The sequence below is a fragment of the Micropterus salmoides genome, unplaced genomic scaffold, assembly GCF_014851395.1.
Source record: "Micropterus salmoides isolate LMB-PRFRI ecotype aquatic unplaced genomic scaffold, ASM1485139v1 Ms_hic_scaffold_3, whole genome shotgun sequence".
In the NCBI taxonomy this organism is placed as follows: Eukaryota; Metazoa; Chordata; class Actinopteri; order Centrarchiformes; family Centrarchidae; genus Micropterus; species Micropterus salmoides.
In genome coordinates, this window is record NW_024042261.1 from 14,168,132 (window position 1) to 14,195,406 (window position 27,275).

General features: G+C 39.3%; 1 protein-coding gene across 3 annotated transcripts in view; it reads left to right on the forward strand.

The window, feature by feature from the left end:
* b3gat1a (beta-1,3-glucuronyltransferase 1 (glucuronosyltransferase P) a) overlaps positions 1-27,275 on the forward strand; it is a 79,759-nt gene that overhangs the window by 39,690 nt on the left and 12,794 nt on the right. The window contains exons 3-6 of one of the 3 annotated variants that reach the window (XM_038693437.1): positions 18,594-18,756; positions 23,146-23,288; positions 25,976-26,047; positions 26,153-26,664. In XM_038693437.1, the coding sequence (XP_038549365.1) occupies positions 23,177-23,288; positions 25,976-26,047; positions 26,153-26,664 (696 nt within the window). In that variant the 5' untranslated portion in view covers positions 18,594-18,756; positions 23,146-23,176. Of the gene's footprint in view, positions 1-18,593; positions 18,761-23,145; positions 23,289-25,975; positions 26,048-26,152; positions 26,665-27,275 lie in introns of all 3 variants that reach the window. The other 2 variants (XM_038693436.1, XM_038693438.1) reach the window with 2 other exon arrangements.

Below are 27,275 nucleotides of genomic sequence, written 5' to 3' on the forward strand. Positions count from 1 at the left end.
CAACCAGGGGGAGCCAGGGATTGAACCGCCGACCTTCCGATTAATGGCCAACCCGCTCTACCTCCTGAGCCAGATAAAGAAAGATGATGAACTTGGAAAACTTTATACTTGGAGAGCATCAGCTTATTACGTCTTTCTGAGCATGTTAGCATGCTGATGTTAGCATCTAGCTTAGTCTAGCTCAATGTAGCATCTAGCCTGGCTGACTCACATCATGGTGCATGTGGCAACTGTGTGCAGTCTCCTCTGCGGGTGTGTGCTCTCTGTCTGCAAAAATTAATGTGTCCATACATACATGCATGCGGGAGCTCAGTAAGCACACAGAAAAGACGCTGTAGAACAAGAAAAGCTGACTGTGATGGTTTTCTAAAACATTGTACACCATGTGTGATGTTTTCTACTTTCTTTTTTGTTCTTCTGGTCTTGATATGTTGTAATATAATTACTTTTGTGTTTTGCAAGGCAGAAAACAAAATGATTGGCTTGGTCAGTCCCAAACTGCACATTAATCAGAGAGGGTGGACAAATGAACAGCTACACCTCACAATCACATCCAACAGCCCTGCAACAAATTCTATGTTTTTGAAATTTTTAATGTATAGTTAAGCCTATTTTTGTGGAGACAAAAGAGAGAGGTGTTGATTCAAGTCTGTGGTTTGAAGATACAGTTTATGATGTTGTTTTATTGGTCTTTGTTATATTGCAACTGTATTGCATGACATTAAATGTTCTAACATGGAGTATTCCCACAGGCAGCCTCACTTTCGGCGGCTGCCAGGCAAACGGTTTATTAATGTGTGGCTTAAACATGTGAGAAAAGGCCCGATTCCATAATGCCTTTGTGATCATAGTTTTATTTACAATCTTTCCACTGAGCTTAGAACAAATAGCATATGTTATGTAATAATTTATATAGCACTCCCAACCCCTTTAATTGGTGTGAGCTGAATTAGCGCTGACTAATCAACATGGCAGCCTCTCATCCTAGATTTATAGACGGCTATGATTGCTGCCAGGGTGAAATTAACTCTTTCACTCTGCAGGGAAATGTTGAAAGATGCCTGGCTGAAACACACTCCTCCCCACACACTCACGCGCACACACACACACACACACACACTTATTCATATATGCAGATGAGACTTGTCTGTTCCTTCTGGGTGTCTCTGTAGAGCTGTCACACATGCTGCGTCTTGGAGCACCAGGAGACTGGGGTTGACTTGAATTAAACTGAGAGGATGTCCTTTCCAGATCTGCAGAGGGCCACAGAGACACATCCGCCCCCAGAGAGAGCCAGTCAAAAAGACAGAGGGGGAGAGGGGGAGAGCGGGAGAGCGGGAGAGCGGGAGATGAATGGAGGAAGAGAGGAAAAAGAAGGGATTGGAGATGGGGTAGAGATGAGGAGGAAGTTAATAAAAAAAGAGGCAGGGAGAAATTGTTTGTGAGAGAGAGGGATGGAAGATGAGGTGGAGAAAGTGGAGGACACTAGAATAAGAAGGGGGGAGGGAAGATAAAATTGTGTGTGCTCTGGTGTGTGTGTGCTTGTGACAGTTTGACAGAACATAGAGAGAGGGTAAGAGAAAAAGTTCAGAGAAAACACACCTACAATCTTGGTGGTTCAAATGAGAGAATCTGCTGCTTTTCCTTGTCATCACATTATTCTAAATGGAACATCTTTGGATTTCCATACATACATTAATGTTAATGTAAATTTTTTAATTTCACACTTGCTTTGGCCTGTTTTCCATGCCGATAAAGCCCCTCTGAACTAAATTGCGTTGATGACATCACCTTGCGCTCTATCAAACAGTGATGGGCATTTTATACAGACCAAACAATGATCCGGTTAAGCAACTAAATAATTGTCAGATTAATCAGTTGTGAAAAAAGTATTAGTTGCAATCCTGAATTTAATGTAAATTACCTGCAATAAACACTGTTATTGTGAAAAGAAGCAGGCTGAAAAATTTTATGATATTGAGTTAAGTTTTTAAAAAGTACAGTAATATTTCAAAATGGATAAAATTTTGGATACTCATATTATTATTTGTTATTGTGTCATATTTTTCTATTTTATTTTGAACACTATTTTATTTTGAACGCTGTAGGTTGGAGACACGTGTACTCAAGAGCCTGAAAATAAGACTGAAGAGCTTCTGTAATATGGAGCCCCTAAAGTACACAGGTTATTATTTTGTGTGTTCAAGATAATAACTTGCTCACACAAGATAATTAACTTGTACTATACAATTCTAACCACATGGCGCAATTACGTTGCCTGCTTATGGTTATGGGCTGTGTCTAGCAGTTTGAAAGTATAAGTACATAAGTGTTCTGATAACACACTGTAGTCAGCAATTATAGGTAATACAGCACCTTCTGCATATAGAAGAGAGAAAATTCAGATGTTGTACTCTATGTTAGATGAAAAAAAACAACACTTGGTGTACTTTAGTTGTTAATCCTTCTCAGTCTTTATCACAGCTGCAGCATTCCGATTAATCTCCTGAACAATAGCTCACGATACCAGTGTCCTAAGAGCTAAGCATAGGACAGTGCCATCTATATTTAGAATAGATTACAGCAATGTATATCCTGACCTAAGGCTGCAGAGCAGATTTAGAATAGACCATCATTTTCTATACCCCACCTCCAGGCATTGTTATTAACAGTAAGTGCATTTCCCATTGTGTTCCAGCGTCCTGTGTCTCTGCCTTGCTCTGGATGATAAACAGGCTAGAGACCAAGGTTTTTGTAGAACAAGAAATTGGAACATAAATTATTAAATGAGAATGCGCCTTCCCAAAAAAGGCATCCATTGTAATTTCTCCTTATGCTTGCAAACTAGGAAATCCTTGAACTTCCTGCCTAGATTTCAGCTCGTTGATAGGGTGAGCTTGTTACTCTACTGTGAGCTTTTCACAGCAGTTCTTCTGCCCTTTGTTGCACAAGCTCTTTGTTTTGTAATGATACAAACCGGCTCTGCAGAAATTCTGCAGGCAACATTTTTTTCATTTCAATTTCAGGGCATTAGCTGCTGAATCATTTTCAGATTAATGATGAAATTTCAAGCATGACGCACAATCATTGTGTGTGATTGCTTACACAGAGGAGAAATGAGCAGTTCAAAGATAATAACACACACATTTGGTGGTTTTAGGAAGCACTTAAATGCATCAATCTTTACTTGGTTTTCCCACCTACTATACAATTACATTTGTTCCTTTGGCAGTTTTCTGTAGTAATAATTCTTACAAGCCAAGGCAGCATACAAATGGCTGACCTAGAAATTTGTGTTGAAAAAGCAGCTGCAATGAAAATGCTTTGTGAATGAGTTTTTGTGCTTTTTAGTTTCTTATATTTCACCAGTCATTTCTAAATAGTTTTTTACTTGTAATTAAACCACCCACTAATTGCAAATGTCCGAAGAATCCATGACTTCTTTTGAAACAGGCGAAACAGTACAAAAATGACATAACAATAAGTTATTTTAAATATTTCAAACTACTGTAAGAACTGGGATGCAAAATGTAGATCATGTGTGCAAGGGCACAGATTTCTCAGACATGGATAATGTCATATTGTAAGGTTAGAAGGAGTAAAAAGTGTTGTGCCATGATGCAACTGTTTGCAATTTCATTGTTATCATGAGAAATGTCTCTTAATGTTTCCCTCTTGAACACTGAATTATTCAGTGCACAGCAACCTGAGTGTAAGCCATTCACAGAGGAGTTGTATGGCACAGTTACTCCAACAAACACAGAACAGAATGCTAAATCATGGCAGAAAAGGCTAAAATGAGCACCGAAGATCATTGAAAGTTCAGCATCTGAACAACTACATTCCACCTAAACCAACGTGACCCAAATAAGTTGTTCAATCTCCCAGACATTTTGGGATTTATACACAAGCCAGCTGGCTGCAGCGCTTTATGGTACCTACACACACTGAGCTCCTGCAAGATTAGATAACTAGGACTGCTCTAAGACTCAGCGAGGTCCAGGGGAATTGTTCCACTGAAACTGGTGTTGAGTTGTCTGATGAAACCCACACATGTGCAAACAACATGCAGCCATATGTCCACACACAAAAACACAAGCACAAATATAAACGTATCCACTTGCACGCACACACAAATCGGGAGATCCTGGAGGCTTTTAAAGACGTTAAATCACCCTGAAGCCCATCTGACCACATCAGTGTGTGAGCGTGTGTATGTGTGCGTCATGAGACAGCCCTTGGCCAGCCCAACTAGCACCAGTTAACAAGACAACAGCCTTAACTAAAGCACAACCCCCCTAGATTTGCACCATCTCCATTGGGAAGCAAAGAGGGATACTCTAACATCGTCTCGCCCTGCAGCTATACAGCCCCAACAAACCCCATCAGAGACTCTTATTGCTCTATTTTCTAGCCCAGCATATGGCAACTGTGTTTGGGAGAAGAAACAAGCTTTTTTTTATTGCATATAATCAGAGCTTTGTGCCCTGATTTATTGTTTCACAGGTTAGGTTTAAGTCCAAAAAAAACACTGAACCCGTGAACTGAGGGGAGCAGACTCGCTGCGACTCTAAGTAACCATTTAAATTACTCCATGGTAGAAAATGGTCTTCCAATTTTATTTAAAAACTTAAGTCTGTGTACAATCAAGAAAAAACACACTACTAAAACAGCCGCAGAGAATCAGACAAAATCAGACAAACAATGACAGAGCAGAGCAAGTAGTCCATATTCCAGATAAGCTAGCCCACATACCTATATGGAAAAATAGTTTATCAGTGCAATCCAAAATTACCCATACAGTGCTCCAATGGCTCTAAAACTGACTTGAATTAGGTGTAAAAAGTAAGCGACCCTACATCCCAGGCTAAGTCAGAGCTAAGAGCCGCGTTTCCATTGTGAAGAATGACAAAAGGGCAAAACGTGGCTCATAATTTGTGGTATGCCAACATGTCAAGCGAGCAATTTGAGAGGGAAGAGTTTTTAGAGAGCGCAGTACCTTTTTGAAAATGTACATAAGAGAGGACATCAGCCAGTCAGTCAGAAACTATCCCGAGCCTGACTGACAGATTTAACAGAAATACTGAGCCCTGCCACATTAAGAAGCCACAGGATTTCACCTCTGTACTGAATTTTTTTGGATTGTTACAGATGAAGTTTCACAGTGATATGTCCCTGTCGAATCTTTCCAGAAAACATTTTCCCCAGGAGCGAAGGGAGCCAAGCCACCTGATGTAGCTGCTTGGTCAGCCATGTTTTTGTAGTTTGAAAAAAAGTTTTGATTTACCCAGAATTCAAGAAAAAATATTCTATTTAGTCAAGAACAGTGGTGGCTAGAGAAAAATATTTTAGGTGGGGCTGTGCCATATCCAGTTAGTTTCAGTAACCGTCCCAATACAATTTAACACAAACCGCAGGATACCAGTGTTCTGTGAAATAGTCAGAAATTATTTAATGCCAATTCAAAGTAAGAGTGTATGACTTGCTTCCTGGTTGGCAGGCAGCGGAAAATAACGTCTTTTTTGCCCTCCAAGGGAGCGTTTTCCTTGGAATGTGACTTCACGTGAAAACTATGAATAGGCCTATTAAAAAGTTTCTTACACAAAAACATAGACAGTGAACATAAACATGGACAGTGGTATGAAAAGAAAATACTCAAGTAAAGTACAAATACCTCTAATTTGTACTTCAGCACAGTAGGCCTTAAGTTACCGTGCACCACTGGAAATAACCACATCTTTACACTTCAAAGCTGCCTATAAACTATACAGCTTACCTCTGTAAGCCAACCGCTGTTGTTCTCCTTGTCGATGTACCGTAGCACAAGCACCAGCTGGCAGTGGGTGGAAATGTCAGTTGTCTCATCTGCCTGGATAGCAAGATATTCTCCAACACACTGTCCAGGGAGGCAACAAGATCCACTGAAAACGCCAGGGTTGTCAAAGTATTTGGTCTCATTGTGGCTGCACAAGGACAGCTCAAAGGCCCTGCAGAATTTAACACAATTATCTTTGATAAAACGTGCCTGTTCTTATCCACCTCTTCATTGTGTTTCCTCACCCCAATCCTGTGTGGCCAGTTGTGAAGCGATGTTAACTCTGCCTAGCATGGCTAGCTTCACCGTATTATCCATATGTGCGCTCGTACACTCATGTTTCTTAATCTTCCAGGATAAATGTTTCGTGTAATCCTGTAATAGTCCATGTTGTATCCGTCCCCGCCGTTTTAAAAAGCAAACAGGGCAAGCAAAATATGGCATTTACATGATTGCATCCAGCTAGCCAAGCTTTTCTATTGTACCAATTGCGGGAGAAGCCTTGCATGTACGTTTTACCTTTCTCTCTAGCCTGTTGACTGATTTTGATGGCAGGTGGATCTGGGCCAAGCTCTTTGACATGTAGTTTCTCCACCAAAGTTGGATTTTGAAAAAGAAATGTTACTGAATTTGTTTACTGAAATTTACTGAAAGCCTGTGTCTCTAGTTCCGCATTCATCATTGTCAACGACATCAGGTGTCCCTACTCTATCAGCGATAAATTTATCGCCCTTCCGGCATCAGATTCGAGGTCGCTGATTGGCTTCATTTATGTTGCTATGGTCATATCTTGTCAGCTATTGGCTGCGTTGCTGTACTGCCTGGGTGATCTGGGCCTAGCGCTCCAGAAGAGATCAGTGGATGAGCATGAAGCTAATCCCCCCTCAAAACATAATTATTTAGCATAAATTTTATATATTACACATTATTGTGCATTTTAAACACATCTTCTTAAAAAGGTAATTATTGTTTATTTCAAAAATGGTTATTTTAAAAAGAAAAATCAAAACACTTTCCACAACCAGCACCCTAGCGCCCTCTATTGGCCAGCCGCCACTGGTCAAGAACTAGACAGCTTTGTGCAAGGGTTGAAAAGTATTAGTTAGGTCTTTGTGAAACCAGACCCTGGCCTCCGTTGTCAAAGTCAGAACGTCTAATGACACCTTCTTATTTTTCTGTTGAGGTTTTCCGGTGTTTTTCAGTCAGGAGTGGGAAAAGTCTGTGTATCATGTGAGGGGAGAACTCTTCAATGATCTATTGCACATAAAAGAACATTGACTATGCAAGAAAAAATGTCTTGTTTGTGATGCTAAATTATAGTAACAGTGTTGCTTCCTTTCTATTCCAGACAGCAGTGAATATGTCATCCACCAAATGTCGGGCCCCTAGGCCAATCAGTAACACCTTGTTTTGGCCCGTAAAGGTGGTGCCCCTCCTGCTGCGTCCAATCAGTGTAATTTTGAAAATGCTCCATAAACCCACTACTGAGATGCATCATTATTATCTAGTTATGTAAAATTCATATTTCAGTGTCTGCTGATTGTGTGTGGATGCACAAGCAAAGAAGTAAGCACACAAATGAACAACTGAATAGATGAAGATTAATAGTCGTTGTCGTCTCTGATTTTATCAAAGAACATGATTAAAAGGCTGATGCGACATTTGAATGTTCTGAACCATGACAAAGCAAACTGACACTGAAATCCTCACTGATTCTCAACCAGAGGTTATTCCACATTGCTACAGCATTAGAGAGAAAAAGGTTCATTTCTCTGCCTGCTGGCATCTCCAAATGCTCGAGACAGAAAGTAAGCATGAGAAAGGCAAGGAAAGCACATCCTACTCAAAACCACATTAAAGGTCTGTTCTGCAAATTTTCAAAAGAGGATATGATTCTTTTGTTGAAACGCTGTCACCACAATGTTGGCTTTGTTCCTAGGATGATTTATCACATTTGAGATCTTATTTCGTCTCTGCAAACATATTCATCATAAGAAATTTTATGTTATAAAGACTGACAGCATCTGAAAAATAAAGAATTGTAGGTTTGTTCGCACTTACAACATCAGTAAAAAAAAGAAAAGGACAGTTTTTAATATTTTGCATGATAATGAGCAAAGACATTGACCAATGAACACTGTGAATCAAACTTTTCAGAAACATATTGAAAATATAGCCAGACGCTGTCAAAGACCAAGGTGCATAATTCAACATTTGACATTATTACACAACAACAAATAAATAAAATGGATGCGTTAAGCCAATGACCTTTCATCTTGCTAAATGTTTATACTCCATCCATCCAATTAGAAATCCTTGTGCTGCGATAAAGGTCAAAGGGCCAGAGGGTCGGTGAAACTTCAGGGACATATTCATCAAACTTATGACGATGTGTCACCTCTGAGAGGAGGCCATAAAAGCACATCAGATTCATTATTTACCAACCTAGAAATCTAAATGTGATCTGCATTTTGGTGCAGAGGAAGTGATAAATGTTTTGTGAAAGAACGACGCTTCACTTAAGGCTGACGATATGATAATTATGACAATCTGCAGGGGGATTGAGATGTTATTCAAATGTAATGTGCATTGACATTGCTTTTAACATGGGAAACTGTTTGGAGGATTTAATCTGGAATGATCTGGACCTTTAAACTGGAGTTAAAAAAATAGGCCTTGATTTGTGCAATCAGCAGACTTGGTTAAGCACGCACCCAGTACAAAGCTCGGATAACAGTGCCTCAGTCCCATCCATAAACTCCCCGCTAACTTTGTTACTGTCCAACCTCCCACCCTGTGGACTTTACAGCTGGATGGCCTAATTGGAGCCATTTCCACGTATAATGCAGCAACCCCCGAGGGTGCTCATTATAGATACTGAGCTGACCCAGCTTTTCTTCAGCCACCCTATCATCAGGGTCCTGTGGTTCAGTCCAGTGACGGATACAGTAGGGTTTCCTCCAGCCTACAGGCTATTGATCTCTATTAGGAGGGAGGAAATTCAAGTTGCCTTTGGTGTGTGACTGTGTTAGGGTGTATGTGTGTGTCTGTGTCACATATGGGCACAGGACTAGGCAATGCAGAAATGACTCACCTTTTATGCGTCAAAACTAAAGGGAACGTCATAATGATAGTTGTCGATGGAACATAACAATATAGGGCAAGGAGGAGAGATAGAGTACATAGTGTGAAAACTGAAAATTGTTTCTGCCTGCTAAAAGTTAATTCAAGCAACTTAATAGTTGCTTGAATTAATAAATGCTCATAATAGGAATAATTCAACATTTTTGAAAATACTCTTATTTGCTTTCTTGTCAAGAGTTACGTGAGAAGACTGATAGCTCTCTCATGTCTGTCTGGTAAATATAATGCTACAGGCAGCCAATTAGCTTGGCACAAACATAGGAAATACCTCATCTGGCTGGTTTTTCAGTGGTTATGTGTGGAACTATAGAGAGCCTAAGTCAGTGCTTCCTGTAGTAAAACTAACTGCGCACAGCATAAAAATAAAACCACAACTTTCTAAGTTTCAATTCTTGTACAGATTTAACAAACAATATGACATGTTAATTAATCAGATTTAGAGGTGCTGTTAGGCCGATGTTGTTAACTTTGGAGAGAACCTGTTAAATATTAAATATTTTCCCGTATTTCTCCCATATTTTTAACCTATATATATAGATAAAAAACGCTGTGCGTATTTGAAATGTTTGCTACATTCCTCTCTGGTAAAGCAGGTGGCAGTAGCCTATGTAGGACATTAGCTGTTATAGTGATGGGAAGTCAACTGCTGCCACCAATAAAACAAGAAGAAAACATGCGATACGTGCAAACTGAAAAAAATATTCAAATCCCAAAGTTTACAGGTATGGCTAAGGACAGCTTCACTGTACTTTTGTTTGAAAATGTCTGGTTTGGTCTGGTAATGAAGGTGTTTAAAGTTACTTTTGGGATTTGATTTTGGTGTATTTTAAGTCATTACTATTATCATTAAATGACACAGTAGCCTATAATATGCTGAATATCGCCTATGGATTTGGTGACAAGACATGCCATCAGTCACCACCGTTCTCTTTATCTCAGCAAACGCATTCCTCCATTGAGTCAGTGACACCTCTGTCATGTAGCATCAGCAGACACACAGTCGCTGTATCAACACTGTACTGTTGGTTTCATCTTTCTGTGCCCCCGGGTGCTCTTTGAATGTGACTGTGCATAGACACATACAAGCAAAGTAGAAGGACAAATAATAATAGAAAATGATAAGCAATGATTTGAAAGGGCAGCAAAGAGCAGATTATGAAGGCTTGGGTTGAAATGTCAAAGATGCCTTGTTTTACATTGAGCTGGAAACTATGCTGACTTACTACTTCATTAGACCTGCATTCAACATCATCACTTATCTGACATTTTACCAGAGATCTTTAAATGTCAGTGCTTTTATGGTGGTATTCAAGAAATACCACTTGTGTGAAAGTGGTGCATATGTGCTAGAATTTGAAATAATGATGTGGAATGATTAGCATGTTAAGACTGCTGCTAAGAATTATTTCCATATAGAGTACAATGGGATGTATTGCATTAGAAAGATCAGGTATTTTTGATACTGACATTGTATTTTTAGTTACAATTGCATGTCAGTTTTTTTCACAGTGCTTGGACTTCAGCCCCTAGTGTGTCAAAATACACACAAATACATTATCATTAACGACATTAATGAGCTTTTAGGATATCATAGTGTTCATAAAATACACAAACGGCATTAGCAAATGGAATGACTCACACGTGCAGTAAGCATGGGAAATAATAATAATGATGTATCTGCTAATTACCAAAGCTATTAAATTAGTCTCCACCACAAATTAGCTGTCTCCTGGGGGTGGTGTTTTACTGGCAGGTTCAAAGCTAATGACAGCCTGTCATAGAGGGACACCACATATACCAACACTCTGACTAATGATGTAATTAAGAAAACACCAGAGATGGACATGAGCAAACTGGCAGCTGCGTTGAGTCCATAATTGTTATGTGCCAAGTTCATCTGCCTCTACATCAGACATATCCATATTTAACCTTTTCTTATCCTGGGGTAAGTTTTGCTGAGCACGCATGCTGTCCTCCAGCACTTCCCTGATTCAAATTCACACATGCAGCAACGCTACACTGCTACACACACTTGGCACCTTAGAGCCACCCAGTTTCCTCATGTTGGTCACAGAGCTTCTCTCCCTTTTCCCCACTGGCTTGCCTCTCCCACCTGGGTGCCGGTACTGGTGCCCCCATATGTCATTCTTCATACCATCAGTCATAAATTTCAAATCTCAACTTTCCTTCTTCATGGCTGATGCTGATCAGGATTAAAGTATTAAATAGTTCTCATGAATAATAGAAAATGTGTTTGGCTGTGATTTGAATTTGCAAATTCCATCAGATGACCAAGAATTCTGATCCATTGTCAAACCTCCTCAAGGAAAGTCTTAACATGTCATTTTCCATTTTCCCTCTATATTTACCCCAATTATTTCAAAACTCTCAGCTATACTGTCACTGCATTGGATCAAATCCCCTAAGTTTAATTAGCGGTGATCAGATTTATGATTACATATATTTTCCCTCCACAAGGGTATATAATTGAGGTCCTTTGACGCTGGGGAATCTTTCATCGGAGAAATCCATGGTCTAAGCCTCATTAAGGAACTCAAAGCTCAGTAGAGCTAGCATGTTGAAGTCTGAGAGCTAGAAGATGCAGCAGAGACTCGAACACCTAAACCTCCACTCAGGAAGCAGGCTTTAATTAGCTAATGAATCTGGGAGCTCCCCCTGCCAACCTTTGACCTTATGCTGAGGCATAATAAGCCTGTTCACAGTGGGAGACATGCCACATGCAGCTGAAATCAATGCCCTGTACACCAAAACCGATTTTAATGAGATAAATGCTGTGCTGTCCCCTTTACTGTTAGGAACTGTTGAAGTCCACATTCGTGAATCATTCCTGGATGCTCTCCAAAGGTTGTAATGTATTGATTTAGTGTCATTTTTAACAAAAGCCTCTGCTTCATGATTGATGTTTCTTGCCATGTTGATGGCAGGAAACAATGGCATTTTCTAATTTACACTATTACCAGATCTAAGTGAGAAAACATCTCAACCATAAATATGTTATTTATTTCCTTGTTGTTACAGGAAAAAATACTCATAAACAAGTAGCTTTGGTGACCAGTCAATGCCTGAAAAAAAAAAAAGAAAAAGTAATTTCACCCTGAAAATAACATTTTTGGTCAGTGTTATTTAAGAGCAGCATTCATTTTAATGTATTAATTCTAAATACAATGAATTCATAGGAAGAAATTAGACACAAATATTATTTATTATATGCTTGCTGGAGTAGAGCTAGATAAGGCAGTAGTTAGCTTATCTTAGCATAAATACAGCTTGTTTGGCTGTAACAATATCTGCCTACCAGCACCACTAAAGCTAAATAACATGATATAAAACTGCTGTGACAAACTTTGGAAATGACAAGTTTTTTTTCTTGGCTGGCATGAGTTGCCAGGCAACAGCCACAGACTTAGGGAAGTTACTGCTCCCAGCCAAGAATTAATCCTGCACATACTCCATATAACATTTACACTCTATGTGGTTTACAAGACATATAATGCTAATTAGTGAGCTGCAGAGGTGATTGTAGACAGGTTTTGTTACCTTTGGACAGAATCAGGCTAGCTTAATCTACTTATTATCAGGTACAGTGTCTTGCTGTGATAATGAGGACACAGCGCTGTTATTAGTCCCGTTTCTCCCTGTGGTCTCCGCAAGATGACATCTCCCTTGACTCCATTCTGATCTGAGTTGAGCTGTGCTGACCCAACATGGCAGGTCCAGGTCTAAGTGGCAGCCTCTGCAATCCCGGCGGGGCTCCTTTAGTCGGCTCAGCCAGCTGTGAGAGTCTGTACCGTGCTCCCTGGTCCAGCATTGGAAATGTGCCCTGTGAACCGAACTATAAATTAGTCAGGATAAGTTAAGGGCAGACTGTGCTAGGCTATCCCCTGCGGTTATCAGCAGAGGAGAACCTGCCTGAAGGTGCTCTTAAATCTTTTATCATTGCTGAGGCAGCCTGATCCAGGCATGGACTGCGGCCATCAATCAGGGCCAATGCTCACAGCTAATGGGATATTCAAGTTTTCCTGAAAATTAAACAGCCATCTAAATCAAGCATGAGAAACAGCACTTGCTGCCACTTTCTTTGGCTAATTTACAGCGATTGGCTTAAATGGTGTGCTCTGCAAGTGGTGAAAATCTGGCAGATTAAATGTTGACGTGTTTTGTAATGGTTCACATCTGTTAGGGCTTGTAAAGTACAGTTTATTTAATATTGCACCTTTCAAAAAGCAAGGTCACAAAGTGCTTCAAAAGAGTAAAATTTCTAAAAATAGACGATAAAAACCGTAAGTTAAAAAAATAACAATGAAACATAAGCAACAACAACATAAAAAAACAATCAAGTCATTGATTGAGCAATCCGGTGGGCACAGTTCGATTTGGGGGGCTTACTCCATGCTCCTCTGCCAAGTCTCAGTTGGGTGAAGTCAGTTTCTTAAAAAGAGACAATTGGTCCCAAAACAGATTAAAATTGTCAATAAAGCCAAGAGACCTGCAAGAAGGCTGGAGCCAGTCATTGAGGCTAAGGTGTCTGCTGACACTAGTACTGTGGCCAACTGTGGGAATGGGACCTGAGATAAAAACCGACTTTCCACAGTGCTCTAGGAAAAATAGAAATACAGTTAAAATCAGATTTCGTCAACTTGGACTGTTGAAGAACGGCATCATTTCATTATAATAAGTTATAATTCCAATTAGCATTATTTAAGGTAAACTTTAAAATATGACATGATCATAAACAACATACTGTAGCTGTTATCCCTCTCACAGCCAACCACAGTATTCATAGAGAAGCTGCCTTCCCTGTATTGCTATTATTAGCTTGACTCAATGCAGGCAGTTGTTTCATCAAATTTTGAAGAGCCTCGTTCCATGGCAGGTGTGAATTGGATTGATGGGATAAGTAACACAAAACTAGCGTGAAGGCGACCTTTCGTTGAACCCAAACATGAATATGAAGATATAAGAATAGAACATGAATGGTAGCACAGCGAGCACAAGCAAGGCAGAGCTAAAGGATCTTCCCATTTGTATAATTAAAACAGGGGAAAGTCACATGCAGATCCTTGATAGTTTTTATATGCCTGTTTTAATTCCGAGAACTTAAACACACGTTCACATTTTGAAAGTGAGTTGCCAACTCTGCTCAAATCAACACTGTACAGTGTGTCATCACTTCCCCTTCTGCCAGCAAATGAGTTTAATTAGTTTGTAGAAAAATACTGAATGGGAAATTGAGCTATTAAATAAAATTGAGTTATTAAACGTATGTAGAAGCAAATGAATGTTAAATTTGACTTTAAAGGTCGTTGAGAATGAAAAGTATAATCAACATCAAAATCAAAATTTACCAGTGTCACTGAGCCACATGCCTGTACATTTTTTAACCTTGTGATGATGTTATGACGATTCTGTGCATTTAAAACAAGAGTATGTGAGAAGCAAAATGTCAGAGAAAGCCTAGACAGATCATCTGCTCCTGGCTTACTGTACTTCAAAAGCAATTAGGCCTGTTTGAATCAATGCCCAGGGATTCACCTTTAATGACACTTCTAGGCGAAGCTGGATTTGTGGGCTGCAATAGTTCCATCAATAATGATCTACTGCAGCGACTTTGTCTTCTAAGGTTCCCCAGATGTCCCTGAAAACTGTTCTGGGCTATACCATGTTGGCCAATGAATTCATAAACGAAAGCGAACGATTGAACATACGAGGACACACTATCTCCAGAGAGCCTCTCTTCCTTGCCTACTGGAGAGTACATCAAAATGATGCCACGGCAAAGCAAGCAAGGAAAAGATGATGTTATTATTGGTCCTCAGGAAAAAGAAGATGGTCGGGGCCAAGAGAGCTCAGAAGTCAGAGGCAGACTCGATTACAAACTTGGAAACTTGCCTCCGCTTCGTCTTTGAAGACTCAGCTTTACAAATCTGATGGAGAGAGGGAAGAGGGAGGATGTTTATGCCTTCCAGTGCTGACCTGATGGCTCTAATGTTCTTGTGAGAGGAACTGAGTAATAAATTATCAAAGTTTTGCCTATATAAGTTTTTTTATAGCCCAAACAATAGTAATTTCAACACATTTCAACATATTATTTTAAAATGTAATAGAAATATATTCTCATAAATAGAGCACATTATTTTATTAAATGTTCATTTATTTTCACAAACTTGTTTCTCTAGAAACTTGGAGATGGAGCCATGAAACAGCTTCCAATTAGAAGAATTTGCTAAGTATTTGGGGACAAAGTTGAGCGTGAACGTTCTTTCTTTACCTTGGAAATCTTAACCGCTAGCTTTCCCCCCATGCTTTCAATCATGTCTTGTGACCTTCTTCAGCAGATTGAGTTTGCCCAGTTTTCATCACAAGTCCATAACTTCAGTCATAATAATCATAATAATCACGTGACGTTCCATACAACTGAGCTATTTCCATGACAATAAAGAAAATTACATTCAATATATGGTTGAGAGCCTTTTTTTATTGCTTTTTTTTATTTAATTCACATTTGAACTACTGTAGAAACATTCACTTTCTTACAGTTCTATAAAACCTCCTTCCCTAAAGTCATGAGTTAAGATCATTAACAATATAGAAATTGTTTGGTAAAAGCAAAAAGAATCATAATAAGAAAATAGCTGTTGTAGTACTACATGAGGTCCTAAAACAAGTGAGAACATTATACTGTTATGCTGTCCCACCATTTTTCTCTTCCACACTCAAGAGAGATGTATTGTTTCACCCCCCTGCCTCACCTTTTGGGGGTAATGGTGTTAGTTCAACAATCAGTACAACAATTTTCACACATGGCATTGTTGCTGTGATTCTTTATTAATCAGCGGCAGGTGTTCTCTTCACAGCTGGTTAACTCGTGCTGATGTGAAAGGCTGTCAAGCTTCATTGTCTGCTATTGGCTGCTGCAGTCTGCGGTGTGTATTCCTGCCACATCACACAGTTCAGGTGCCACAGACACAAACAGGCCACCTGGGTGTTTGTGCTGTACAGAGGCCACCAGTTCATCTTCACATAGTTACCTGGTGGTATGGCCTATTACTATTTAACCACCTGCTGAACAGAGAGGAAAGTTTTACATGACAAAACAGAGTAAAATTGATTAAAAACTACTCTAGAAACAATGTGAAATATAAGCTGCAGTATTGTTAGACATGTTAACGGTCCTGTGAGGCTGTACATAGTGCTTGAGCTAAATAACGTTAGCATGCTAACATGCTCACAATGACAATGCTAACATGCTGATGTTTAGCACCTATAGTTTTTACCATTAGTTTAACGTGTTAGCATTTGATAATTAGCATACAGTGACCAGACGTCCCGGTTTGTCCCAGATTGTCCCTGCTTCCAGCTGGGTGTCCTGAGTCGCAACAAATTTTCATCACAATTAAAATAATTATTATAATATTGTACTTGTTTTTAGCATTTACATTTATCATGTTCCCAATTATTACCTAACCCAATATAAAAACACTGAACGCACTGAATTCAACACTGATATGACTGTATGTGTGTCAATCAATCAGTGTGTCGTCAAGGCTGCTAGATACCGTCTATGGTTGCTAGCCTATGAGTCAAAGGGAAGTGTAATGACACTCCAGGAGGCTTACTGCTTCCTTCGTGAAGTAACTAGCAATGAAAATTCTGTGTTCATGGCATCCATGGTGTTGAAAGGTGTGCTCGGTAGGTGTGCTAAGGGATGAAATAATGGTCCCTTATCCTGATAAAAACTCCTAAGTTGCTTCATAAGCGCATACATGTGCACGTGTATGAATATGTGGTAGACTTTAGTGTCCCGGATCGGGGGTTTAAAAATATGGTCACCCTAAATTAACACGAAACACAAAGTACAAGTGAGGCTGTAGTATTGGTCCTATTAAAATTTTGACATGAAGAGATTAACAAAATCAGCATGATTCATGACATTCAACAGCTGAGACATTTCTTAAAACCTGGTGTTGGAGGAAAAGATAGGGGATCACAAAAGTCAATCAATGAAAAAAAATTGAACGGTAATCTGTCCGGCAGTTGTCATATTTACACCAAAAGGCATTGCCATCCATAAAGCCATGCTAAAAATGCAAAGTAGATCAATATTCCTCGAAGGTAATCTTGTATGACCCACCTCAGCTCAAATGTGTAAACAACTCTGTGCCAAAGAAGAAATCAAGACTTTAAATGAATGCGTTCATATCACAAAACAAGCATTTTTTGCTCTGCATGTTTTGTAAAACAGCCATATGAGTTCCAGCCCCCTTCAGCTGGCAGCGTCTGACACAATGTTTTGTTTTCCCAAACATTTTCTTTCAAAAATTGTTTAACACTGAGACACTGCAGTGGCCTGTTGGAGGGTCTGAGATTTTGGCAGGTTGTTGTACTATACTGTGTTTCCTTCTGTTTAGCTCCATCACAATGCGTAGAAGAGGGGAGTTATACAGAAATCAGAGCAACAACACTGTCATTGCGAGTTTGCATCCATGACAGTACCCGGCAGCAATTGTAAAGCCTTTCTATCGCTGCTGTTTAGTTTCTTTTTTGTTGCTACAGTATTTGCTTGTCACTGTCATAAAAAGCAAATACTGCAGAAGCTGCACTAACCCATTAAGACCATTTCTCATATTCATTTTTCATTCCTTTTTTCACACAACTGATGTCAATCCTCAGATGCATGATCCTTCAGTTTTAGAAATTGGACAATGAGTCAGAGCAATATGACAATAGATTGTTTGAAATTTTTTGCACATCAAACACAAACACCCCCTACTGCATTACTGGGTCACAGACAATTTGCCATTTTATACAACAGCATGCCTCAGTAAAATGATTCTGGGACTCCTGCTGTTTATTCCCCAAAACCTAAATGTACTGTATGCAGTTTATATGATTCTCTATTACAAAGTCCCTAAAAATACAGCCATCCAGTTATGGAGCTGGTGCTGTGTGCAGACATCACTGGCTGAGTGAAGGATAAGTCTCCATAGAAGCAGCATTCCCTCAGATGTATTTGAATAAGACATGATGCCAGTTTATTTTTGTAACATCCCTCACCCCAGACTCTTGGCAAACAGAGGAGTTGTGACTAACCCTCTTCCAGTTTTCACATTAGGCATAAAAAGGAGAAAAAAAGGGAAAATACTGAGTCTTTGTGCAGTTGGAGTCACTGAGGTAAAATGACTTATCAATACTTACAGTATTAACCATTTCACATGAGAAAGCACAAGCAGTTGTATATTACCAGGGGAGGGATTCCTCTTGTGAATCTCAATGATGTGCATCCAAATTAGAGTTCATTACTTAATTCTGACACACATTTCCTCAGCTACGTTTACAGCCCAGGCTCCAGTCTCTGATATTAAAAAATGGAGAGACGTCACACCGCCACACTGCTCATGAAGGTGTCAATAGCAAAGAATTTCTGTGAGGCATTTGGTTTTTAGACCCTGTCCAAACTGCTATGTTTAAACCTGGCTGGCTGTCCTTGAATGTCTCATGGTGGTGTGAGTGAGAGAAGCAGCACATGAAGGTACACACTGTGAAAACATAAAGAGAGAAGCACTCACGATCTGTCATCACTGAATCATTTCACTGAAATGTCCTTATTTTACAGGTCTGGACTCAGTGTTGCCTGTCTGCGTGAGTAGACACGGCAGAAGAAGAGGAAATGTTGGCTGAAGTGTCATGGAGGATGTCACTACTACGTAGCTCGTCCAGTATGCAGTGTGGTCTTCCCAGCTGCGCATCACCAGTGGTGCCATGATCCAGTTATAACTGTGGGTGAGCATCCAAAGCCTTTTTTTCATTCATATGCTTGTATTAACCATATGCAAGCAATGTTATTAAAGATGCATTCCACTGATATTACATATCACTGGTGATAACAGTTTTCTAATGTTGTCTGTGGCTCTGGAGGTGTCAAGTCTGAAAAAATAAGCCTGATGATATCATAGTGACGTCATCAGAATTATCTCTGTTTTGGATTAGAGACTACAAATTTCAGAAAGCCTAAGTTAAAAACTGGAGGTGTTTGAAAGATGTTGGTATTTACTAGGCAGGGAGGGTCTAAAATAGATTCTACTGAGTTGGATGATGGGAAAAATAGGATCCAGGGTTGTTGGGATCTTGACCTATGCTAGGGACTAAAGCATGATATTTTGGGCTCTGCTGCTTCGATTTTGGCCATTCTAATTTTAATCTCCAACTTTATGGATGTGCAACACTAAATTGTTGGAGTATCCCTGTCAAGTCGAATAAAGGCGGTCTGTATTTTCTCCCCCCTTGTTGAAACTGCCTTTTTTGATTAAAAAAATTGGCTTGGGCCAATATTTTATTAGACTGACAATGTTCTTCTAGGTTTTCTCCCATTAAAAGCCACCATTATAAAGCCAAGAGAGACAAACCCCAATACTACGGGTATATTCATTAGGTCAAGAAATCCATTTCACATCAAAAGTGAGCAATAGCAATTTTGTCAGATGGGTTGATATTCAGAATTAGTGGGGGTTTGTGCTCCCTGAGTGCTTTGCAGATTGCATGGCAAATTACTTAAATTAAGTGTTTTTCTCCCTTTGGAAATTATTCTATTTGCTTCTGATAGTTTAGACATATTTAAAGGCTATAAAAGGATAATTCACATTTCCAGCATTTATAAGCATGTGTAAAATAACGGCATTTCAGGTCATGATGAAAAGGTCTAAAATGCTTAAGTGCAAACGCTGATTACTTTTTTCATATTGTGTAAGCTTGTATATCTGTCGGTTGCCTTTATCTTGCATCAGAACATGGCTTAAAAGGATGCCTTGACTGCATTTATCAATAAAATTCCCTAACAAATCATTCAAGGACATGCAATGTTGGCAATGTAATTTTCTGTACAACATACAGTATTTTGCTATGCAAGCAGAGCCACCCACAAAGACTTCACTGTAAATTACCTCTTAACTGAAATACAACTTTAAAACTTTATAGGACCAATTTATTTATCAGCAGAAAGCATGTCTATGGTGAAAGGTTTGTGACATTCACGTTCTCACGTGACGGCTTGGGCATTAATGTTGTATTTATTTACAGAGCTCAATAAACATAATTGGCATGTACAATTATGTTAAGCCTCAATATACTGCCGCCTTCCCCAGCAGTGGGAGCAGGATCACTTTCCCACAGTGATGTGTTGACTTGTTTCCTCATGTGGAAAACTGAAATTAATACTCTAAACACCTGTGCTCACATTATGTCTGTTTTTCTCCTTTGTTTAATTGTGCTGATCAGTTAATAACTTCATTTAGACAGGTAACATAATGCCAGACGCCCATTAAGAAGGAGGAGAAATAGAATCTGGGAGAGATGAGGTGGTTTATGATTGTTAAAATCAATGTAAATGAGCTGTGTGGCAATGCAGAATAGCACGGGGAGTGGACACAATAATAATATAATTATAAATATAAATAATAAGAGTCTGAAATATAATAATGCAATCCCAAACAAACATACTACACCAATACTCTTCCTGATCTTTTAAAGGTAAATCAAAAAAAAAAAAAAGCATACTACACAAGCATTTCTAAATATCAAAACAGGCTTAGCCACTCTCTCAAAAGTCCCAGTAGATGTTTAAGACAGTGAAGCTACCACCTCAAGTTTGCCCTGGAAATAGTTTGCATTTTTTCTGCATTCATCCAATTCAAGTTTATAAAACTACAACAGGTCTTCACTGAAAAAAGTCTGCTGACCAAAGTGAGACCATGTTTAAATAAAATAGCTACAGATATAATTGCGAGACCTATTGCCTAAATTTTTTTCTTAATCTAAGCAGTGGTTTGATACCCAGCTCTTGGAAGTCAGCATTTGTTCTTTCTTCATTAAAAGGTGGAGATCCCTCTATCCTGAATAATTATCATACTATTTCCAGACTGTCTGTTACAGCTAAAGTATTTGAATCCCTTGTAATTGAATACTTATTGTCTGATAATAAAAAAGTCAAAGTCAGTCAGGTTTTAGACAAGGACATAGTACTATAACTACAAATGATATTATATTATTATCTGGTAATGATATTAATACTGCTCAGGATGATACAAAATCATGTGTGATTCAGTGGATCATGGTCTTCTCCTGCAAAGACTAAAATGTATAGGTTTTATTGACCTTATTGATTTTTTTAAAACTATTTGACTGGGAGAACATTGAAATTAAAGGTGCGCAGTACACTACTTTAGAATTCAGTATTCATCGTGATTACATTTTTTAACCATTGCCCAACACTACAATAGTCATAAAACTGCAATCCAAATATTTTATTTTTATAGGCTACACAAAAAAGGAAAAAAAAAGACAAAAAAATAAGAGGATCCATAGCATTTTAAATAGTGGTAGGCAACCCATATGCGTATGTGGCCTATATGTAAAAAGAATTTGCAGTACAGAAAATGTGTTTAAATGACATTATCCTGTAGAAAGTGCTCTGACTCCAACACTGACGTAGTGATGTGAGGTTGGAAAGCACAACAAAAGTACGTACATTTGTATAGTCATACGGTGCAAAAGCAATGCATAATCCACATAGAAAAGCTCTTTATTTTCCATTCCAGTTCAGAAATGTACTATATCTACCTCCATATCTCGAATAGTTGAATTGTTCTCCCCTAAAATCTGTATTGTGTTTCTCTCAGAAAAAGAAACAAAAAATCTGTTTGGATGCCATTAACTTGTATCCTTCCCAATGTTTCCGTATGGAAGAAGTTGCAGTGGAAGTGATCTAATGTGAAAGAACAATGAATGTGTTTCAAGGAAACCTGTCATATTTATGGTTTCTTCAAGGAATAAAGTATTTGAACATGGCACGCTATGAATAGTGTGTCATTATAAATGTGCGGTGCGGTATGGCAATATCAGGGTAGAAAAAGATATTTGGTAGGTTTTATAATATGTATCATATACATTTCTTTTTAGCACTACTCTAGCTTAAATGACTCTTTGTAATAAGAAAGCCTTTACTTCATTGATTTCCATGTCTTCTACTTGGATGATCAGCAGGTGAGGGTGCTGACCTGCCTGGGACATGTAGCTTTAGCCCTAGTGTTTTATTATGATATCATGTATGTAGTCATCAAATGGAAATCAGTAATAGTTGGTGGCAGCAGTCTGCCATGAAAAGTAGCATTAAGCCGTTTAGACAGGACCAGAAGAATACAGGGTAATACAGCCTGATGTAAAATGAGGTCAGTGAGTTTGGAAATGCAGTTAGATAGACTGAACACAACGTTTTTAATGAAAGTGCATGCTTTTCAACAATTTCTCATAACCATTTCAATCAAATTATGAAATCATATATAAATGACATTTTATGGAAAGTGACATTCATTTGTTCTGTAGATGCTATGATGCTATTAATTTCCAGTTAATGTCTTTCATGCTATAATAAGACCTTTCAAGGGATACAAAGCTGAATCAAATGATCTGGACTCAGAGGGAAGGGCACATTTGCCAAACAGTCAACCTGCAGTCTGGTGACATCGTTTCCTGCCATTTGGCCGGTGAATATTTTCAGCATTAGGCTTGAACTCACTGCCCTGTCCTCAGCGATGGCACCGATGAGCTCATCGTGTTGGCAGAGGGCACAAGCCCCAGCTCCATGGCTTCCTCCAGTGGCTTTGACCTTGCCTTCGTTGTCTGTGCAACACTGAGTTACAGTTTTATTTTACAACCTTTATTTTTAATGTCTAACAATTTTCTGTATAGGTTGAACAACAATCACCTGCTCCATCATCACTCTTAATGTTTTTTGGGGATGCTGTAATGGTGCTTTTGTTTTAACAGCTCTGACTAGACTCTTACACAATTTGTGAGTCATAGAAGGTCTTTTTTCCACTTTCCTCAACAACACTTTTGTTCCTTATAAATGGGTGTCCTCCCAGTGCCTGACATTGTGTTTCTGAAGCAGTTAATGACAATTAAGGTCACGTGAATGTATCCCTCAATTCCCAAGTTATTGAGATTTAGCAACATGTGTGTTTGCTTTAATCTGGTGTAGGTTATTTGTCTAAATGTTTGTTATGCGCAACTCAAATAAATTTTTTTTCCAAGGTTCTCAAAGTGACTTGACCTGAAATCCTGTGTTTTCCTGTGTTTTTCAGAATGATAATACGTCCATCTTTTTTCTCCAGGTAATGCCGAGCCAAATAACCAATCCTGGAGATGCCGAAGAGAAGAGATATTCTTGCCATCGTTTTGATCGTGTTACCCTGGACTCTGCTCATCACTGTTTGGCACCAAAGTGCTATAGCTCCACTCCTCGCCATCCGCAAGGGTACGCACTGCACTGCACTCCACTGGCAATATCAAACCCGAAGTGGGTCCTCAAATCACTTAAACAACAGCCATTCATTTAGAGGCACTCACTAACCAGGACCATCAGCTTCATCAGAGCTCAATAACACTTGCCCAGTCATTGTAAACCTCATCAGTGTGGACTGTTTATGTGCATGAAAACTTAGAAGCTACCATCTCATATACACACTCAGTTATTTTTATATTGTATTTTCAGTGTGTCAGTTGAATATAATGCATTGTTCAGCTGCTTCTAATCTGCATTCATTTTTCTTATGTTGATAATGTGTGCAGTACAGCATGTTATGAAACAATATCCTTTCACAGCATTCACTACCTATCCACTCACATGCCAAGGCCCATCAATCCATATTTTTTTCTTGGCTTGACACTCCACCACACACATACATACAGCATGCAGTATATAATAGCAGATCGATCAGTTCTTCAATCCTTCAATTAAGGTTTAAAATTTGTTGCTCAATTCTACTCATTCAAATTCAGTGGAAATGAATTTCAGAGTTTGTTTAATCAGCAATTTGACATAATAAATGTCTACTTGATAAGCTTCATGGAATATCTTGCCTTCATGTGTAATATCAGCTGTACACCAGCCTCAGTCATTAATACACATACTCATGAGCCTCCCAATCATCCCCCAGAGACCACAAACCAACAGCGTAAAATGTCAAGTATGCTGCAGAGTAAACAAACCCAAATTAGAGCGACAGCAAATCAATAGGGCTCTTTGCCCTCTTCTTATAATGGCATCGTGGCACATATACGGGTTAACAAAACAGGTTTACACAAATGACCGAAGGCAGTTTGGAATAAACCAAAGTGACAAATTATATTAATCATTTGTTTTGCAGTTTATTTGCACACCTAAAATTGTGTCTAGGTTGACAATCATAGAAAAGAATGCCAAAAGAAATTATACTGATATTGTTTTTCCTCACCAAATTCCCTTTTTATACAAAAGGTCCTGTCAATTAAATGCATACAGTCATTTTTTATATCTTTTTGGACACAGTGATTTTTTTTTGCCAGTGCTATCTGACCCACCTCTACACACAGGCTTCCTTTTGTGTGCTCTTAAAAGAGAAGCTAGAGGTTTTTTGGCAGCGTGCTCGCTGGCAGCCTCTGTTGAACATCTGGCCATCAGCAGATTGTGGTAATCTATGTGCCGCAGGAAAATCCTCCTTATGTTGAAAGTGACAAAGATTGCCATTAGCTGTGGCACAATGAAAATAAATTAACAACCTTAATGATTCTATAATCATATTCTATCCATCATGACCAAACTATTGGGGCCAAAGTATCACAGCCTCTACCACTGGAGTCAACTCAGTGTGTGTCAGCTGACTGACTCACCACGAGTCTTGAGTAAACGGTCAAATTTTTCATCATACATCATTCAAAATTATAATTACCTTCTTATAGAAGAAAGAAACAAGAAAAAATCTGGGTGTTAGTAGCACAACGTTCTCTATTGTAGTGCTACGGCTGCTGGGAGCTTTGATTATTAATTATGTTAGTGACAGTCAAAGGTTGAATAACCAGAGAATTTCACCTGAACATTCACTGCTGGACTGACCCTACGTGCCACTTTAAAGCTGGACCCAAAAAAAAAAATTGCTATAGGTCATGAAACACACTAACTTGCAAAGACAAGGTCTTGCTTGAAAGGAAACACCTACAAAAGGTTTCTTGGGAAAGTGTTAAAACACTTTATGTGTTGTCCACCCAAAAGAAAAGTCTTTGTTAGTATCTGAAGACCATCTGTGGCTTTTTGTCTGTACAGGTCATTGGAGCCATTGAGGATACAGACAAAGCACCAAACAATTGCTGCTTCAATTCTTCAGTGTTATTTTTAAGTTTTCCTTGCATATATCTAGGCAGATCTCTAAAAAGACATTTTAGCAGCTCATTTATGTTTATCTCACTTTGGTATAGTTCACCACTCCCAGCTGAAATACTGAAAAATAAGCAGTTTACTACTTTTTAATTTGTGTTTGGATTTCCAGACTCCACATAACCAGTATGCATAAAAGTGTAGTCACCACCAAAGCAAACATATACGTTTAAGTAGAGTTGAATAACCAAATAATCACATTAAAATGTTCAACCCTTTCCCATGGCATCATTTAGGAGGCAAAATATCTTGGCAGTGGTCTAACCTGTTTCTGAATATGTTCAGTCCATGCAAACAACCAAAACTGAGTTCCAAAACGTTGCTACTTCATAACAGTACCAATCAAACTGCAAGACCCAGCACACAGTAATCACAATTTTAGTCACGTTTAGGGATCTCTGGGGCAAAAATATATATTTATAACACATTTATATGTGAACACTAGGACTTCCTGATTTGAGCAAAATCAGTCATAGCCGTGTTTGATGTAGTAAAGTAAGATACGTGTAGTAAGCTAAGGAAATGGCGGGGCCAGGCAAAGGATAACAGAGTCTGTGGTGGAGTCTGAACATAAAAAGAAGGCATGTCAACTGGATCCACATACCCACATATTTTTTTCTGTATAAAAAAATAAGCCCAAAGGCAACGCTGGGGGAATAGCAGGACTCATCTCTCACCTCTCTTTCCTTGCGCTGTCTCTCTGTCCATCAGCTGTGTTATCCTCTCACGGTGCCTGCTTTCACTTTTTGCAGCCTGTCACCACCTAGTAAAAGAGATCTTTATCATTCCAGAGAGGCTTGCAGTCCGCCACCACCGGCTCTCAGGTACACTTTACCCCCATTGGGTTTAAGTCACCTGAGGCAAATATACAAAGAGCAGCCCAAGGTTGCACTAATGCCTTACATGTCTTCTTATCCCCAAATCTACAGATGATGGCGTTGAGGGCAGGAGGGAGGCAGGTGGCCAGGCGCAGGACTCCAAGGAATACTGTGCCTCAGATAAGGACATTGTGGAGGTGGTGAGGACAGAGTACGTGTATACACGGCCTCCACCATGGTCCGACGTGCTGCCTACCATCCACATCATCACCCCCACATATAGTCGACCTGTGCAGAAGGCGGAGCTTACAAGGCTGGCAAACACCTTCCTCCATGTTCCAAACCTGCACTGGATCCTGGTGGAGGACTCCCAAAGGAGAACGCCTCTTGTGACGCGGCTCCTCCGAGAAACAGGGCTTAACTACACCCACCTCAATGTAGAGACGCCCAGGAACTATAAGCTGAGGGGTGACACTCGGGACCCCAGAATCCCCAGGGGGACCATGCAGAGGAATCTGGCCCTGCGGTGGCTAAGGGAGACCTTCAACGCCAACAGCAGCCAAGCTGGAATAGTCTACTTTGCGGACGACGACAACACATATAGCCTGGAGCTGTTTGAGGAGGTCAGAGCTGGTATACAACATCACTGCTGCTCAATCACTCATCTTCATTTCATGCATTATTTTTTTTTAAACTCTCGGGGAATTGGCACAATGATTTGAGTACGGTATGATCTAAACAAAATGTTTCTCAATGAGGTGCTGTGGTGAGTGGGTGTTTACTATGTTACATCAACAGCAAACAATGGCTAGCATGTACAAGTAGCAGAAATAACAGTTGTTTAAACGTTCTTATAGATCCCAATATAGCTACATTTACAAATGGTAGTCCTGCCCAGATTCTTACTGTAACCCAATCACCTCTAACCCTGATCAACCTTCTAAAGTATTTACAACTTTAAGCGTAAACCTAATCATAACAATAAAACATAAACATTTATAATCTGACACTGAAACCAAACCTCCTGTTTGATACTCAGGCAGGAGGTTTGTACGTATGTTGCCAACGCCGCACCTGCTGCAAAACTGATGTCCACTTGAGTTTCAGAAAAACAAACCATGCGCAGACATCACGGTTTGTGATTGAACTGTAAAAAGGACCAAAAGGACTTTTCGGGATTATTAGAAGTGTATTTCTGTATGATTTTAGTAGTTCACCAGTCCCAGCTGAAATA